The sequence below is a fragment of the Cydia fagiglandana genome, chromosome 7 (assembly GCF_963556715.1).
Source record: "Cydia fagiglandana chromosome 7, ilCydFagi1.1, whole genome shotgun sequence".
NCBI classification, from domain to species: domain Eukaryota; kingdom Metazoa; phylum Arthropoda; class Insecta; order Lepidoptera; family Tortricidae; genus Cydia; species Cydia fagiglandana.
The window spans coordinates 11503376-11522381 of NC_085938.1; the positions used below are offsets into that span (position 1 = coordinate 11503376).

Consider the following 19006-nt stretch of genomic DNA (forward strand, 5'->3'; position numbering starts at 1 on the left):
CTGCCATGGTATAATAATATACTCCGCCTGGTACTCTCTTCCCGTCTTTTCTAGGTCACCTGACTGACACTGACACTGACACACAAGCCTAGGGTCACTCTGGGAAGAGAAGACCATGTTTTATTAGACTATGCTTACTGCTTATATTACACCAATCAACTATAGACAAATCTTATTCTTATTTTTGGAATACCAGGATTACCAGGGCCATAAATTTGCTAAGCAAAAGACCTTAATATTTTTTTTTATTTGATATCACGTCCGTGGGACTCAAGGGGTTAATTAAAGTACGGAAGTTTAAGTTAAACATAAATCAACAAGATAAGATACAAAATGTCAGTGACACTGATAACGTCACAGCCGCTATTTTAATTAATTTATAATTGTGTCAAGGTTTACTTTTTTAACTGTCTTAAAAGTATTATATTATGTTCCCCGATTACTCGAAGACGCCTGAACCGTCAATTTAAATTTTTATCGAAATCGGTCTAGCACTTTTTGAAGAAGGAACAATCATCTAAAAAAATTACAATACATCTGGTGCTTCATTACGACACCCTGTGCTATAATATAATAAGCACATTACGTAACTACGTCGAAAATTTAAAGTGTCATATGCATCTACCGCAAAACGTTGTATGTACGACTAGCTGTTGCCCGCGACTTCGTCCGCGTGGAATCTTATCTTCAACATTTTACATCTTTAGTACCTATAATTTTATATCCAAGCAATGTTGAAATTAAGGAAATTAAGTACTTTTCTTTTTTAGCAAGTTGTATGAAGTTTTAAGTCAAGTGGATTTTGATGTTGGTTGCTAAAATTACTTTTCTTGTATTCTCATATTAGGTACCTACCTATGCCCTTATACAAAGATTCAAGTTCCGCATTCCGCACTCACAAAATATCTGATCTCCATACAAACTTTCAACCCCTTTCTCACCACCTTGGGGGATGATTTTCAAAAATGCTTGAATTAGTTTTCATGTTTTTTAATTTATTACCTTTTTTTCCAATAAGTTAAAGTTCCTAGCTTAAAATTAAATTTACACCCCAAGACGAATTTTCATCCCCTTTGTAGCCCCCTTAGGGATTGAATTTCCATAAACGTTGCAATTACTTTTTTTTGTAATCGGCTATTATGTCTTTCTAAGAAGTTTCAAAGCATTTGTAATGGATTCAAACTTTGAAACCCATTTTAACCCTGTTAGGGGATGAATTTTACAAATCGCTGAAATCACTTTTATTGTCTTCTAATAATATCCCCAAATACAAAGATTCAAATCCCGAGCTCGAAAAAATGCATGATATCCATACAAACTTTCAACCCCGTTTTCACCACCATAGGGATGAATCTTCAAAAACGCTGAAATTAGTTTTCTTGTATTTAAATATAATACATTTTTACAAAGTTTCAAGTTCCTAGCTTCAAATAAAATTTGCACCTGAAGACGAACTTTCATCCCTTTTTTAACCCCCTTAGGGGTTGAATTTCCAAGAACGTTGCAATTACTTTGTTTTGTAATCGGTTATTATGCCTTTCTAAGAAGTTTCAAAACCATTTGTAATGAATTCAAACTTTCAACCCCTTTTTAACTATGTTAGGGGATGAAATTTACAAAACGCTGAAATTACTTTTCCTGTCTTCTAATAATATCCCTAAATACAAAGATTCAAGTCCCACACTGGAAAAAATGTTTGATATCCATACAAATTTTTAACCCCTTTTTCACCACCTTAGGGGATGAATTTTCAAAAACGCTGAAATCAGTTTTCTTGCTTTTTAATCATATACCTTTTAACGAAGTTTCAAATTCCTAGCTCAAAAGAAAACTTTAACCCCATACAAACTTTCATCCCCTTTTTAACCCTGTTAGGGGATGAATTTTACAAAACGCTGAAATTACTTTTATTGTCTTCTAATAATATACCCAAATACAAAGATTCAAGTCCCACGCTCGAAAAATTTTTTGATATCCATACAAACTTTCAACCCCTTTTTCACCACCTTGGGGGATGAATTTTCTAAAACACTGAAATTAGTTTTCTTGTTTTTGAATTTGATACGTTTTTACAAAGTTTCAAGTTCCTAGCTTAAAATAAAATTTGCACCCGAAGACGAACTTTCATCCCCTTTTTAACCCCCTTAGGGGTTGAATTTCCAAAAACGTTGCAATTACTTTTTTTTCTTATCGGCTATTAAGCCTTTCTAAGAAGTTTCAAAGCATTTGTAATGGATTAAATTTTTCAACCCCTTTTTAACCCTGTCAGGGGATGAATTTTACAAAACGCTGAAATTACTTTTCCTGTCTTCTAATAATATCCCTAAATACAAATATTCAAGTCCACCACTCGGAAAAAATTTTGATATCCATACAAACTTTCAACCCCTTTTTCACCACCTCAGGGGATGAATTTTCAAAAACGCTGAAATTAGTTTTCTTGTATTTTAATAATATATCTTTTTACGAAGTTTCAAATTCCTAGTTTAAAAGAAAACTTTAACCCCATACTAACTTTCATCCCCTTTTTAACCCCCTTAGGGGTTGAATTTCTCAAAATCGCTTCTTATCTCTTGTACACTTTATAAATGCAATCTGGTGTGCAAATTTCAACTTTCTGGCTTTTGTAGTTTTGGCTCTGCGTTGATGAATCAGTCAGTCAGTCAGTCAGGACACTTGCATTTATATATATAGATATATAGATACACGTGCGAATAGGTAATTCGCAACTTGTGTCGATATAAAACACTTCGCCACTCGTAGCGAATTTCCTATTTTTCCCACTTGTATCGTAAATAACTAGTAGGTATACATCGATCATATCTTCGTTTATTCCGAAACCTTACTGTCTCATCGGAGCAGCGCACTTAGATGATCTACGATCTACCCATAATAAGGCCCCTGTACATATTGGGCCAACGTAGGCCAGTCTAAGAGATGCAGCTATGCGGTAGAATGAGATCATTTCAGAATCACTTGCTGCCTCTAATGCATAAATGCGTCCCTACCCTGGCCTACGTTGGCCCTATATGTACAGGGGCTAACATCCCTATTGTCCACAGGTCTTGCCAGTTAGCGCCGAAGCAAGTGCGTTTGCTTCTATTCAAGGAGTGCGACTGGCGAGGGAGGAAGCTTCTGTTCGATTCATCGACTATAGAGAAAGTACCAGCGGGCAAAGATGCCGACGCGAAGCAGACCGATACGTTCCCGTGCGTCGTGGAAGTCGCAGAAGGATTCGCTTATGTGGTAAGCTATGTGACAACCATGATCATCATCTTTTCCTACCTGTTTTCGCCGCTTCGGCTGCTTTCTGCCGCTACAAGCTTCGTCGGTGCGCTCTCGGGTTGACTGACATTGCCATTGACATTGAATGGGCGATGACACTCGCTGCAGGCCGCGTAGCCAAGATGCCAATCGCTTACGCTCCGTAGCGATCGAAACGCAACTGTCACTGTCACACTAATGTGGAAGAGTGATAGAGATACATAATGCTTTTCGTTGTCGAAGCGTTAGCGATTGGCATCTTGGCTACGCGGCCAGGTCAGCACCCCTCCGGCATAATTTTAAATTATGGCCACAAGTAGTCTGGCTTTTAGCATGCCTCCAATGTGGACGGCACAGTGGACGGTCACTGGTTAGATTCTCCCACGAAGTCGGGTCAATGTACATATCTTTGGTGTGACAACTGTATCGGCATCAGAATAAGGTTACGCACACAACAACATATCATGTATAGACAGCTGGATTAGTGTTTATATTTTTTCGTATCGGTCATAAGATGAACAGCCAAATTTTCTGGGATCTGTAGCATAAGGCGCTTGAATCTCTTGTAATAAAACTAATAAACAAACTGGTGTGAACTGGGTTTTTTTACACGGCCTGCTGCTGGTGCTTAATAAATAACATTCTGGATTAGAAGATTAATGCAAGCAAGCAAGACAGGGGTATATTTAAGCTGGATGGTACAATAAAAATGTTTCAGTTTCGTCTAATAAAAGAAAAATAAAGTTAGATAGCGTCAGATGGAGAAAGTTCCAAGTTTATTCGGCTACTTATACCGATAAGAATTTATCTCAGACTTATGATGATAATATTGATAATGTATTTCTTACTTACGCATATAACTGACATAACATTTGCACTGATATAACATAAATCGTTTTCTCTTTTGTTTTAGTAGTTACTAGGCTGTCTACATCACATGACACGCTTCAAATATTGTGCAATTTTGTCGTCACCCGCCTACTGCATTAGGTTTTAGTTTTTGTATGCTTTATTGTTTGCGGTTTAGGTAATTCTTCGTTGGTTTTGCTCAGTTGCATTAGGGACCAAAATTATTAGACACTACAGATTTATTAAAATACCTATTAGTCTTGTGGCAAGTTAATCAAATAATTTATAGAAGATTTTTTTTTAAATTAGTTATAGTTATTTTCTAAAGGTGACAAATGTTTATATTGGATTTAATATTGCCACAAATTCGCCAATCAAATCAAGTGGACAGATGTTAGTAAAACGCTTTCCTTTTTTATACCTAGAAAATATTTCTTATGTTTCATGCCCGTAAAATTCTTCTTAGTAAAGGCTGCATAGCGAACTCCATTACTTATTATACCCTCGCCTGGCGGTACGGAGCTATAAAATGGCTGAGATTAAATGGGTTGTTTTATGTTCTTGTTGTAAAATATACTATTTTATTGATACGGTAGTTTACGTACAAATGTGTACAGGAAATTAGTAATTCACGACTCGTAGGCAGTCGAACCTTTACGTAATATTTAAGCCGCAACTGTAACTGAATTATGCTAATCTGCTCAAATACTACCGTCACGTGGTTGTCTCCCGACGGTCAATTTGCATAACAACATTATATACGGATGAGTACCGCTGAGCCGGTTGTGACAAGACATTTAGGTTTATTGGGATATGGGTTAACTAGTCTGTGCTTTGCTTGGGTGGGTCAATATGCCACACAAAGCTTATTTACATTCGCGGCTCATGGCTCGGCTCGCGGCTCGTCACGTGGCTCGCACGCGAATGCAAACCGTGGGTTAGAAGTCTAATGTTCGCGCTCTTGTCACATAACCTTGAGTCATCTTTGTATCCAAAGGAATCCTTGGCATTCACTTGGGTAAGCCAATACCTAGTACTTAAAAATTGCATGACGTAGGACCTAACCCCCTGAGTTATGTGTATTTACGTAGTACCTACGTAAGTACGTGCGCTTTTTAAGTCATCAATTTGGCCCAGGTTTGTATGACGAGTGATATGGATTCGTCTGCCACACGTGCGATCTCTGGCTGACTGGACCATACTCTATCCGTCCGAAATAGCGCATGCGACTTTGTATGAATGGCTTACACCGATATAAAAATAACATTACAATTGGCCGGTATGATGGCGTCACGAGACTTCAATTAGGCTGGGTTTATTCTCACTTACAGCTTCTATTTATGGACCGCTTCAGTTGTTAGCCTTTTTGATTAAAGCCGCTGCTCTAAGTGGGTCTAACGAACTACATCGTGGGATACTGTAATTTTAGACTGATTGCAATTATTACGAACGTCACATGTTCGTGATGGATCAATTAAGTCGTTCTATATTTAATAATTAATTATTGCGCCGGTAGCGCATCATTCACTAAGAATAACTTGTTTTAAAGGGTCTAGCAGGTTAAGCGAACAAGAAGTGCCCCCAACGACGGATTTGGTCATTCTTTCAGGTGGTGTACTGGCAGGTCCTAAGAACTCTCTATGCTTAATATCAGTCCTCGATCTTCTTTTGTTTTCGAGTTATTCAGGATAATGTAAAATCATCAGTGTATCATTGAAAGTGTCATATTTTGTAAACCGTTTAAGTTAGATTAACCAAACAAAATTATATTTGACAACAATAAAATAGACTACAAAATGAATATGTTTAACCTGCATCATGTCCTTATACTTCATTATAAAAAAAAAACATTTTATTTTTCTTCTCATTATTTTTTATACTATTCGCGGAGGTACACCTACAAAAAAAATATGCATGAGTAGCCACTAATACCCATTATATATAACCACCTGAAAGAATGACCAAATCCGTCGTTGGGGGCACTTCTTGTTCGCTTAGCCTGCTAGACCCTTTATATTTTAATTGCAATCTGACCTTTAAGTATCTCAGGATAACAACTCTCTTAAGTATTATAGAAAAGTTCATTTAACTTGTTGTTGCTTTTCAAAAGTAGGTGATCTTCATTATCTACAGAATTAATGCCCAAATACATATATGTACATATATTTTTTGATAGTGCGTGCAAATATTGTTGACACGGACACGTGATGTTAATATCTGTTATTTTTATCGTACTCAAACGGCACACCCATGACTTTCATAACGTAGTTAATCCTTGATAATGTATAATGTACATAAGCTGGCACGAGGAACTGGTTTGTTTTCCTACGGCGCGATTCGGGAAATGAATTAGAGATTCAATAGATATGAAATAGTAAATATATGTGACGTTCCATGGCAAAAGGTACCTTATGGCGTCTGGCGCTTATGTCGCATAGCACCGCAATAATATTATTGCGGCGCCATAAGATACCTTTTGCCGTGGAACGTTCCATGTCTTTACTAATCTAGTGAATCTCTAATTCATTTCCCGAATCGCGCCGCTAGATAAAAGTTCGTCTCGCATCACGGAACGCGGATCACGTGAGGTCTTTGTTCGCTACGAGTATGTCTTAAGAATACTAATAGTTGTGTTTGCTCAGAGCAAAAAAAGGTCAACCACGGCGTTGAATGAACAAGAGATTTCCTTTAGCAGGATTGGTCCTTAGGACCCAAGGATGGATTTAAGAAGTGGAGCCACCCAGATTTTTGATGCAGGTGGGGAGTGGGGGGGGTTTTAAGCGTCTGCGACGTTTGAGGTTAATAATTCTTTAAGTTTAGGTTCTAAGTCAAGTTTAGTATCATTTTCAACTAAATCAAAAATGTAGACATAGATTTCATCGAAATCGGTTCAGCGTGTATTGATTTCCCATACAATCCTACACCTTACCTTTCATTATTAAGGTTTTTTTTTGGAATAAAAACTATCCTATGTTCTTCCCTGGGACTCAAACTATCTCTATACCAAATTTTATCTAAATCGGTTCAGCGGTTATTGAATCCCCATACAAATTTCCTCCTCCCTTTTCACACCCTTAAGGGATGATTATTGAGATTAAAAGTATGCTATGTTATTCCCTGGGACTCAAACTATCTCTGTACCAAATTTTAACTAAATTGGTTCAGCAGTTTAAGCGTGAAGAGGAATTTAAAAAAAAAGTATTTTTTTCATATTTTATGTGTTTTTACTTCGGAATGGTGTCATTATGATATCAGAAATGAATTCGGCACCCCCGATTTATACGGAAACGATACCAAACTTGATGATATCAAGATCAAGTTGAGAGCCCCCCCCCCCCCTAAAAATTTACATCAAAAATCTCGGTGGCTCCACTTCTTGAATCCATCCCTGGGTCCTAAGGACCAATCCTGCCAAAGGAAATCTCTTGTTCATGCAACGCCGTATATTAGCTCCAGCGCCATCCGCTATAATGCATGTGTGCCGTTCAAAAGTTTATTTGCTTTGTGCAAGCTTGACTTGATTTCATTGACGTCATAGTAAAGTTGATAATGTTATTGACATTTTAGGGTAAATAAGGAATGCCTTTCGCTGTGAAAGTGAAACGCCATAGCGACACTTTTCTATGTAATGGAAATACGACGCAATTCAATTACGCATACTTTTCAATTTTTCATATTTCATGTTCAAGTTTCATTCTTATTAGCCATACCAAAAAGAATAGATAGTATAGAGGGGTCCTGTCATTGTCAATTTTGTAGTCACGGTACATTTACTGCCATCTATCGACACACGATTAAAACTTAAAATAAAATTGAAAATGTATGAAATAATCAAAATATGTTTACGGATAAATGATTCTTAATTTTTATTGTTCCCTACTGACCCATGTTCTTTCACTGATATGTGTTAAAATTGTCAAATACCAAACGGTGTCGTTAACGCCATCTAGCCGAGAATAGTAAAAAGGTAATGGCGCCATCTATTCGAGAACGACTTTTCCTTGGCCGTCCGAGGCACGTTTTTTTCTTAGACTTTATTTATCTTATACGGAGTTATATATATCTCTGGCCATACCTATGTATATTAGGGTACGCGCGTTTAAATGAAAATTAATTTAACTTAAAAAAATGCTTTTAAAAGTGCAAAGTAGTGCAAAGTGACAAATATTGATCGTTGGGTATACGAAGAATACTTATAAAGTTAGCAGCCACTTCGACCAATCACTCGAACGTTTGTTAGATAACTTTTTAACATACTTAATCAAATTTTAAATATTGACTTACTCGAAATGTTCACAAAAACATCACCTTTACGGACTTCTTTACGTAATTGATTACCACACGGGACATGTGAAAACTAAAAATAGTCGTTATGCCATTGTTAATATTTCTTTTCCAAATATTTGTGTAGCATAAACGTTATACTCTGATGCCAAGACAATAACTATTTATTATGAGGAAATCTGTGAGACAATAACTAATATGAGGTGATCTGTGCCACGTTGGACGACTTGGACAGACCTGGTCAAGGAGTAATGAAATCTAAAAGAATTGTAAAGTCTATGTAAAATTTGCCGTTAAATGTCGAACAACGTTAAGTTCGTAAATGTCGAGCAACTATCTCTGTTAGGTGCTCTAATTACGCCTTAATTGGAGTAAAAGAGGAAGATGTCTGAATTTAGCAAACTTTACGCAAATACATTTGTCGCAGTAGAAAACCATCTACTTCAGCTGTTAAACCTCGTTAGCCTCGGCCAACGGCGTTAGTCATAATCATAAACGTTTGTCAATTATAAATTAAAATAAAATAAATAATCGTTTGTTAGAAAGAGTTTGCTAAGTTTTATGAATTAGAGGGGGGGGGGGTCTTTACAGCTCTTTTACAACCAAATAACTCTTTGGACCTGTCTGACCAAAGAATTTATTTCCGTCAACAAATGACTTGACTTTATGACAACCCATCATTTGTGTTTAAATGTTTTTTTACGGAAAATGTGTCGTGTTCTTTAACTAGATGGACATATTTTTGGCTCCTTCGTGTACGGAAATGATTATGGAATTTCTTGGATGTATAATATAATGTTAGTTTCTGTTCCAATATCTCTTACCATGTCATAATTTTACTATGTGGTCGGTTGTTTATTATAATTTATTATCAATAATAAGAGATATAAAGTAGTATGACTATTTACTAATAGTATCAGATAACTTAAATTTCAACAAAAAAATTAAGTATTAGAAAAGAAAGACACCCAAATATTTATAGTAGGCAGGAAATTTGTTGCACTCGCTACTTCATTATTTCAACTGTACGATGAAGTCTGATTGATTCATCATCATCATCATCTCAGCCATAAGACGTCCACTGCTGAACATAGGCCTCCCCCTTATGGGGGGTGAATGCCATAATCGCCACGCTTGGCAGGCGGGTTGGCGATCGCAGTCGAGTACACCGATTTGAGGGACGCTGCTGCCCGTCCACCGGTGGTCTTGGACGTAGTTTAAGGACATACCCGGGTCCGGGTCCGGGGATTGATTAGTTCGAGTTTATTAATTCCCGATTAGTATGTCATTGAAAAGTTAATCCTAATTGATGACTTATTCTAATAATGATGATATGACCGATTTATGTTCTAATAAACGATTCAAGATTGTAAAATCAGTATCAAATAAGAACATTAGGGCCAAATTGCTAAATATTACCAGATTTGGGTTCTAATTTGTCTGTTCTTTTCCCGATAGTTAAATATAGTAGTAGTGAATGTAATGAATAAAATTACATATATCGCGCGGGAGCGCTTTTGGCCGATACAATTGACAACCAATATAAATCTCCAGTAGCCTTAACTTCCTAGTATAAAAGAGACAGCTAGTGTTTTCCCTTTAGTTTTTATTCCTTACTCATGTTTAGTAATTGTTTGTTTTGCCCAGTATAAAGGTCCAGCGGCAGATGCGAGCGTACTCGGTGAGATGATATTCGGCGCGGTTGCAATGAGCTGCAAGGGCGTCTCATTGAAGATTCACATCATGGATGAACCGAAAAGGTAAACACATAGGTACTGTAAATTATAACTTTCAGGACGATTCCCGGAAAATACTACATTATTAGACCCTTGTTTGTGCACATTCTTTTTAACAAGCTTTTATTAGGTCGACTATGTAACTAACTATGTAATGGAATCTAAGGTAACTAATTTAACCATCTTCCAAGGATCGTAGCGTCACGAAAATTTGCAGCTGTATGTAGTTCTAAATGTTCTGATGACAATACAATAATATGGTACTGTCGAACTGATCTGATGATGGAGACAGGACGTGGCCATGAGAACTCTGTGATGAAACAACGCAACCTAATTGTGTTAGGGGTTTTTAGAATTGTCTCGATGAGTATTAGTTGTCTGTCGTAAGAAAAGTACAGTCAGCGATAAAAGCTTGTACCAAAAATGATTTTTTTACCAAAAACTTATTTCGATTGATACTTTTACCCATCAACGGTAGTTGTCAAACCATCGTCGAAAACGGAGTAGTCAGCTGTATACATATACCTATAGCTACACACAAATAACGTACGTGAAGATGTAGATCCCGAGTGTGTTGAAGAAATGATTCAGCGTACCGCTACTTGTCATTTTAGCCTTTCGATCGTGTCTATATGTTAAGGATTTGATCATAAATATATTGGTTATTTGCGCAGAATGTATCGTCGCGACCTATGAACTTGTATTCTAGAACGATCGATGTAGACGTATTAAATTCGAGGCGGGAGATATTTTTTATGCATTAGGTACTTTGTCGAAGCTATGCTCATGGTCTAGTCTAAAAACAGTAAATATGTGGGTGTTATTGAATACATTTGAATAGCAATTTAAACTAAATCGTGTCACGTGATTATCTTGTTGTTTCCTAACGATTATTGTAAGTGTTTTTGATTATATTTTAATTTTATTAAACTTATCGTTGGAGCTTTTTGTTTTTTTTTATCAGTCGACTGATACAATCGTAGGGGTGTATGTACATACACACACAGGGGCCGATTTCCTGAATAGACTAATATTATTAGTGGGGTGTGTGTTATGGATTAGTTCGTGACGACCGCCTATCATTACCGTTCAAGAAAAATGGATAACAATTAGCTAGGTATTATGGAGCTGTTTATTATTAAATATTTAACGTCATCTTTATTTGTCCAGGTTAATGTGCACGAAAGTGTTCTGCGTGCCAACATCCCGGCGCATAAGCAGAGTTGAGCGCAAAGTTGAGCCGAGCTCTGTTGAGCTCAGGGAGCGATCCAAACCTCTCAACGTGCCGCTGCAGAAAGAAGAGGTCTCGCTGAGCTTTTCCATTGACAGGGGAGACTCGGGTTCGTATTCAATCATTAATTCTACGTACCTACTAACAATAGAAAAAACGTGACATAAAAGTGTCATTCCAACAATACGATTCATAGACAATTTAAACATCGTAATGTCAGATGTTTTTGAGGTGATGCGTTCGTTACTGCGATTCTTGATGAAAATCTTATTAGAAATGATATTTTTCAGTGTTCATTTGGTTGATTTCAATACTTTGTGAGTTTCTTTAAGTGATGATTATTGTGTGATTCCACAGAAAAGTGTGATAATGTCTTCGAGTGTTTGTTTACATGATAGGACAAGTAAGGATGACATTTTAGATAAATTACCTACTCGGTGCTGTAACTCGCTACTCTGTATTGACTATTTCGCCAGACTGACCGCAGACTAAGCATGATATCATCAAGGCGACATTTGGATTTTTTGCCTCGCCAGAATCTTTTTTAGAATTGTTCGCTTTATCTTTATAATCTTTACAGATATTTATGCTAATATTGACCTACTGTGACTTATATCAATACATACAAAGGCCGATGTGCACTTAAGCAAATACGAATCCAGAAACAGTAAAATGGAAGGCTGTTTCGTATTGCCTTGAAATTTCGCGTTAGGTGTAATTCACTCAATTCACAGTAAGGTGAAATTTCATACTTATAGTCAAGGCTCGGAAAAACGCCCGATAAGTATTTTGTGAAAACAAAATCATAATTAAGGACCCATATATGAGTCGAAAATGTTCGTTCTTAATCTATGTACGTCAATGGGACATCTTTAATCGTTGACATTGGTATAAGGAAGTCTGTTGCACGGAACAGGGTTATTTACAAGCTTTTATTTACTTTCACCTGTCCCGTTGTCTGTAATCAAATCTTGCAAGTTAAATTTGATCCACTTCCCGGTTTCCGATTGAGCTGAAATTTTGCAATGCATGTATAAATCGGATGACAATGCAATATTATGGTACCATCGAGCTGATCTGATGATGGAGACAGGAGGTGGCCATAGGAACTCTGTGATGAAACAACGCAATCTAATTATGTTAGGGGTTTTTAGAATTGTCTGGATGAGTATTAGTTGTCTGTCGTAAGAAAAGTACAGTCAGTGATAAAACTTGTACCAAAAATGAAATTTTTGGCTAAAACATTTTTTTAAATGAAATGGCGTTTATCCGAGACTTGCTTATATCATAAAAGTGTAAACACATTTTTCTCAAACATGCAATGCAATATTGATGTTATGTTCCTTATAATAGGCTGCGAAGTATGACGTTTCAGGTTCGGCTAGGACAAGAGGTATTTAATGGAATTTCATACAAATCTTGCAGGCCTAGGCCGGCAAAGTCCTCTTTTTTAATTTCCATTTCACAGATATTTGTGACACAGCATCGTGGCATTCAGCCATTAAAAAAAACTAGAGGCAGTATTTGCTTTATGGTTCGTAATGACACTCTACCACTACGCCTATAAAAAGAAACAAAAACAATGTTTGCTACAATTTGCAGTTTTATTTGTATAAAATCAACATGAACTTAATAAATAATACATTATTAACCAAATTCTGTAATTTTAAATTATAAATTTAACTACACAAATAAATACATTTAAAATATTTCATCTAAACGTTAGCGGTAAAAAGGTCTACTCAAACACGCGTAGTTATTTTTTTAAATTGTTATGGAGGCAAAGTTGAAAAATTTTCATTCTGTATTTCTGTTTTATTGGATTTATGGTGCGTTGTTGATTGTTTTTACTTTAATATGAGTCCCGACAAAATAATGAAATTAATTTTAATTGTAATCGTAGGAGTTGGAATTGGCAGCGTAACCAGAATTGATTTTAAATAACTTGCTGTCTCTGCCGCCAAGTCAAAGACGAAGTATCTATATGGTTGCTTATGGCAATTTTATTATTTTAGAATCTAAGAAAAATGGCTTACAGTTTATTAGAAACAGTTTTGTGGCATATTTTAAAGAAATGAAAGTAACTACAAAATCGTGAACACTGTGGAAATTATACTTATTTTCTCCATGCATAAAGCAACGATGTATGTGAAACATGAGATCAACATGAAAGACTATGTAAACTTATGTGACGAAAACGACAGTCAGACGGATACAAGGCGAAAAAATCAAAGATACATGAAAATATACGGGTAGTAAAAATACACGACTCGTGTAAAACATACGCGTGATAAAGATATAGGTACGTGTTAGTTATATTTTGGGTGTAGTTTACTTTTAGTTTTTTCTATAAATAAAACTTGGGTTTCGTGGATTTTTTATTTTATTTATTTCATTGCATGTTTGAGAAAAGCACTATACATACCTCGGCGGGAAATGGGGTTGCCCGCGCTCAGACCTATCCGGCCTCGCTTCGCTCGGCCGTCTATATGTCTTCGGCCGGCAACCCCTTTTGTCCCGGCCTCTGTAGTAATGTACTATTAATGCCGTACTCGTAGGAAGGCCAATCCATTGTTAAACTATTTTTAACTCGAGGACCGTGGGAGTGATTAATGACTGCCGAGAGTCGTAAGCTTTCTTAATTGTCAGAAGATTATAGGTAGTTGATGTGTCCTAATTACTATTTACTTGTAATGGGAAATTATCTTGAACATTTGTGATAAGTGATAAGTATATTTTTCGTAAATAGCTTAAATTAAATTGACGTATCCGTATTTGCACAAATAACACAGCAGAGCAGTGTATTGCGGGCAGCGGTGTAGAAAAAAACCGGCCAAGTGCGAGTCGGACTCGCGCACTAAGGGTTCCGTACAATTACGCACAAAACGGCAAAAAACGCGTTTGTTGTATGTGAGCCCCACTTGAATATTTATTTATTTATTTAAACTTTATTGCACAATAAATGAAGAGTACAAATGGCGGACTTAATGCCAGAAGGCATTCTCTACCTATTCTAACCCTACTCTGACTCTGACTATTATTTATTTTTATTCTACCTATTCTATTTCTATTTTTTATTATATTCTGTTTTTAGTATTTGTTATTATAGCGGCAACAGAAATACATAATCTGTGAAAATTTCAACTGTCTAGCTATCACAGTTCATGAGATACAGCCTGGTGACAGACGACCAGATGGACGAACAAACGGACAGTGAATTCTTAGTAATAGGGTCTTTTTACCCTTTCGGTACACGGAACCCTAAAAAGAAGTAGAGCCGTAGTTGCGCGAAGTTGTGTACTTACATTCAGCCATAAGCATACACATAAGCAGCCCTGCATAAGCATACACATCTGTATGCAGCTTAATCGTTTTGCTGACTGTACATAACACTTTTGTGATTGATAAAATAACGTATGCGGAGTGAAATTTGGACAAAGTTGGTGTATATAAAATATAAAAACATAAAAATCTAAATAAAAAAGATGTGTCAATGTAAAGTCAATATGTCTGTCAATCAGTTTGGTAAGTCTCATAAAGATTGGGTGTTTAATTTTGTAATTATGGTAAATCAACAAGAACGCCTTCGTCAAACAGTATGTAATTTCTATAGTAGCCATCCCCTATGGCCGAAATCAAAGGTGGTGGAATATTTTGTGCAAATGGGTGAGAGTCGAAGCACTATTTACAATATTCTGGCGTCCTTTGCCTTGAAGAAAACCACTGCTAGAAAGCCTGGTTCTGGAAACTATTCCAGCTTGAGCAAGGTTTCGGAGAGAGCTCGATTAAAGAAAATTACGGCCGGCCGTGTCGCAAAATCTTATAGAGAGCTCGGCAGAAAATTTAAAACTGACGGCAAAACTGTTAAAAAATATCTTAAAGACATGGGCATCGATATGCGATGTAGAAAAGTTAAGCCCACTGTCTCTGAAAACCAAGAAATCACTCAGAAAGTACGGCTGCGTAAATTAGTCAAAGAAATATTTTACGCTATAAACAATGTCACTTGCGTTATGGATGACGAGTCATATTTCACGTTAGATGGAAACGAGTGGCAAGGCAATTACTATTTAGAGAACACCAATGGTCCAACCGATGAGAACGTGAAATATGTTGAGCATACAAAATTTCTTAAAAAAGTTTTGCTATGGCTTGCCATCAGTCGACGCGGAATGTCTAAGCCTGTATTCTTTGAATCAGGTTTAGCTGTGAACGCCGACCGCTACATAGAGCGTTGTTTGCCATTAGTGCGGGATTTCATCAATACGAGTCATAGAGGAGAAAATGTAGTGTTTTGGCCAGACTTAGCCTCAAGCCATTTTTTCCTCCATGAAAAATACAATTTGGTTTACATAGCAAGTATAATACTGGACTTACCTGATAATATTTCAAGTTTTGAAGCTGTCTTGTAAATGTGTTGTTCGTACAGAAGGCGAAAACCCTTAGCAAAATGGCGCAGTTAAACATCCCATACGTACCGAAGACATCAAATCCACCTAATGTTCCGCAACTTCGCCCTATAGAAGATTTTTGGGCAAATCTAAAGAGGCGAGTATATTGCAATAATTTTCGTCCCAAAAATGTACATAGTTTGATTCGAAAAATAAAATCGGAGCTGAATAAAGTGCCGACATCTGTGTTTTCGACAGCGATGGACAAAGTACCACAGAACTGCCGTAAAGCATCTCGCATGGGAGCAGTGCCGGATTTACCACTAGGCTGAGTAGGCTGAAGCCTAGGGCGGCAGATTTTAGGGGGCGGCAAAATTGGGTCAAAAAAAAATTGTACGTGCCGTTCAGATAGGGTTGACCAGAATTTATTTGTAAAATTTAAATAACAAGCATTATTTGTCGATTTTGCCGCCCTCTGTCACGTCAAGACCCTTTATATTGAGACAGACAGACGGCCAGTCGTACAACAAAGTGATCCTATATGGGTTTCGTTTTTTCCTTTTGAAGTACGAAACCCTAAAAATGTAGGTACCTGCTATTTTCTCGAAAAAATTTCGCGCTCGCTACGCTCGCGTTTTCATTTAACTACCTACATATTATTTCTAACCCATCGGACCACATTGTAAGTTTGGGATGGTCTTCGAGTCTTGTGTCCTGGTTGTATAATGCTGAGTTCCGTTTTTTTTCCTTTTGAAGTACGGAACCCTAAAAATGTACCTACCTACTACATATTCTCGAAAAAATTTCGAGAATATGTAGTAGGTAGGTACATTTTTAGGGTTCCGTACTTCAAAAGGAAAAACTACATTTTTTGTGATCTATCTGACCATCATCTGACTACATCGTGAGTTTGGGATCATCGTCGATTTTTAGGGTTCCGTACCCAAAGGGTAAAACGGGACCCTATTACTAAGACTTCGCTGTCCGTCCGTCCGTCCGTCTGTCACCAGGCTGTATCTCACGAACCGTGATAGCTAGACAGTTGAAATTTTCACAGATGATGTATTTCTGTTGCCGCTATAACAACAAATACTAAAAACAGAATAAAATAAAAATTTAAATGGGGCTCCCATACAACAAACGTGATTTTTGACCAAAGTTAAGCAACGTCGGGGAGTGGTCAGTACTTGGATGGGTGCCCGTTTTTTTTTTGCTTTTTTTTTGTTTTTTTTTTTGCATTATGGTACGGAACCCTTCGTGCGCGAGTCCGACTCGCACTTGCCCGGTTTTTTGTGTATTCGTGGTATTGAAAAATTGGTGTAAATGTGTGAAAAAGTGGCTAAATTGTTCCGATCCCATGCCGAAACTCAGGATGGATAGAGAGCTCTCGATATCAGATACAAGCTTTTCATGATTCTCCAGCACCACAGAATGAGGGATATTAGCACGGCTTGTGTAATACGTATCCCTACTACTGTCATCTGCAATCTGCGTAGCAATGATTATTATTGATATGCAGCATTAATAGCACAGAACCTAGTGAAACGCCAGCGGTAATGTTCACACTATCGGAGCTGCGTCTACTATACGGCTCATATGCGTCTACCGGACAAAAAGCTAGCGATCCATTTGTATAGCATAGTCCCTCGAGCAGACTCGATGCCAGACCCGACCGAACTCCTTAACTATATCCAGCCTGACTGCCAATGCTTAGGCATTGGTAATGCCTCACCTTGTTTTTCAATGGCAAAAAACCCAGCCGTACCCACCATAACACCAGATCAGGCAAATATAACGAGGTCGCATCGTCATTGAGTGACAAAAACTGCTCATATAAATCTGTATCTAAAATGTGACATTAGTGACGTCACCTTATATGCATTTTAATATGGCTATGGTATGTTGTACTAAAAAATTAAACGCTCATGATAGGAAAGTAATTTAAAAAACCTACAAGCGAGGCGGATAGGGGCGGCAAAATCGGCATAGCCTACGGGCGGCAAATGTCTAAATCCGGCACTGCATGGGAGTAAACTATTTTATCTACACACATATCATAAACTGTCTATGATGCCTTCAAAATTCGTAAATAATGGCCCACATAACGATAAACTGTTTTGTTACAGCAAATTTCTTATCTGTGAAAATGTGGTAATAGCTCATTACTATATCAAAATCGATTTGGTAATGCATTTCAAATTTCGAACATCTCTGAAAAAAAAGCAATTTGATTTGACCCCTATTCTAATATCAGTTGAGATGACGTTTTATTCGACAATTGCATACAATATTGACAAATCTCGCACGTAAGTTGGTATCGGACGATATGGTAATCGACCCCGACTCTAGTTTGTCTCTGAATTAAAAAAAAACTACGGATGCGTGACGTGCGTGAAAAAAGTTTTCATTTGCCGCCATTTGACGTACAGTTTATCTTTTAATTAGTTTATAAGTAAAAAATAATTTCAGACAACGATATATATAATATATAAATACTTAAATACATAGAAAACAACCATGACTCAGGAACAAATATCTGTATCATAATACAAATAAATGCCCTTACCAGGATTCGAACCCGGGACCATCGGCTTTATATATTACATATCTAACATACTTTGCCCTCTGTCTAGTAAATGTCCTAATTATATAAGATACATACTGCATAAGTAAATAGAGCGAGACCAGCGCGTTACTAGACACTTCTATACTAATATTGCACAACCGATGCATTTAAGTCTTATGTCATTGCAATAGAGTTCAAATGGTCACTAAAGTGTTCCCCCTTCCGTTGCTACTATGTATATACGCCTTATCTTCCCTGTTATCACAGGAAAACGCTTTGCTCATTACATTATCAACTATTAGAAGTATCAATGTATTGATACTGATTGCAGTGAATAACGCCAACATTGCACTTTACATCTTATTACATTGAACTGACGCGTCGTTGCGAATTAAAAAAAAAAAACCGGGCAAGTGCGAGTCGGACTCGCGCATGAAGGGTTCCGTACCATAATGCAAAAAAAACAAAAAAAAAGCAAAAAAAAAAACGGTCACCCATCCAAGTACTGATCACTCCCGACGTTGCTTCACTTTGGTCAAAAATCACGTTTGTTGTATGGGAGCCCCATTTAAATCTTTATTTTATTCTGTTTTTAGTATTTGTTGTTATAGCGGCCACAGAAATACATCATCTGTGAAAATTTCAACTGTCTAGCTATCACGGTTCGTGAGATACAGCCTGGTGA

The 19006-nt window shown here is 37.0% G+C and overlaps 2 protein-coding genes across 5 annotated transcripts in view; one reads left to right on the plus strand and one right to left on the minus strand.

The window, feature by feature from the left end:
* LOC134665896 (protein FAM13A) overlaps positions 1–19006 on the minus strand; it is a 212066-nt gene that overhangs the window by 148739 nt on the left and 44321 nt on the right. The window lies entirely within an intron of this gene.
* LOC134665892 (folliculin-interacting protein 2) overlaps positions 1–19006 on the plus strand; it is a 163718-nt gene that overhangs the window by 107483 nt on the left and 37229 nt on the right. For all 4 annotated transcript variants that reach the window (XM_063522934.1, XM_063522936.1, XM_063522932.1 and 1 more), the window contains 3 exons: positions 3063–3246; positions 10045–10157; positions 11304–11473. In XM_063522934.1, the coding sequence (XP_063379004.1) occupies positions 3063–3246; positions 10045–10157; positions 11304–11473 (467 nt within the window). The remainder of the gene's footprint in view (positions 1–3062; positions 3247–10044; positions 10158–11303; positions 11474–19006) is intronic.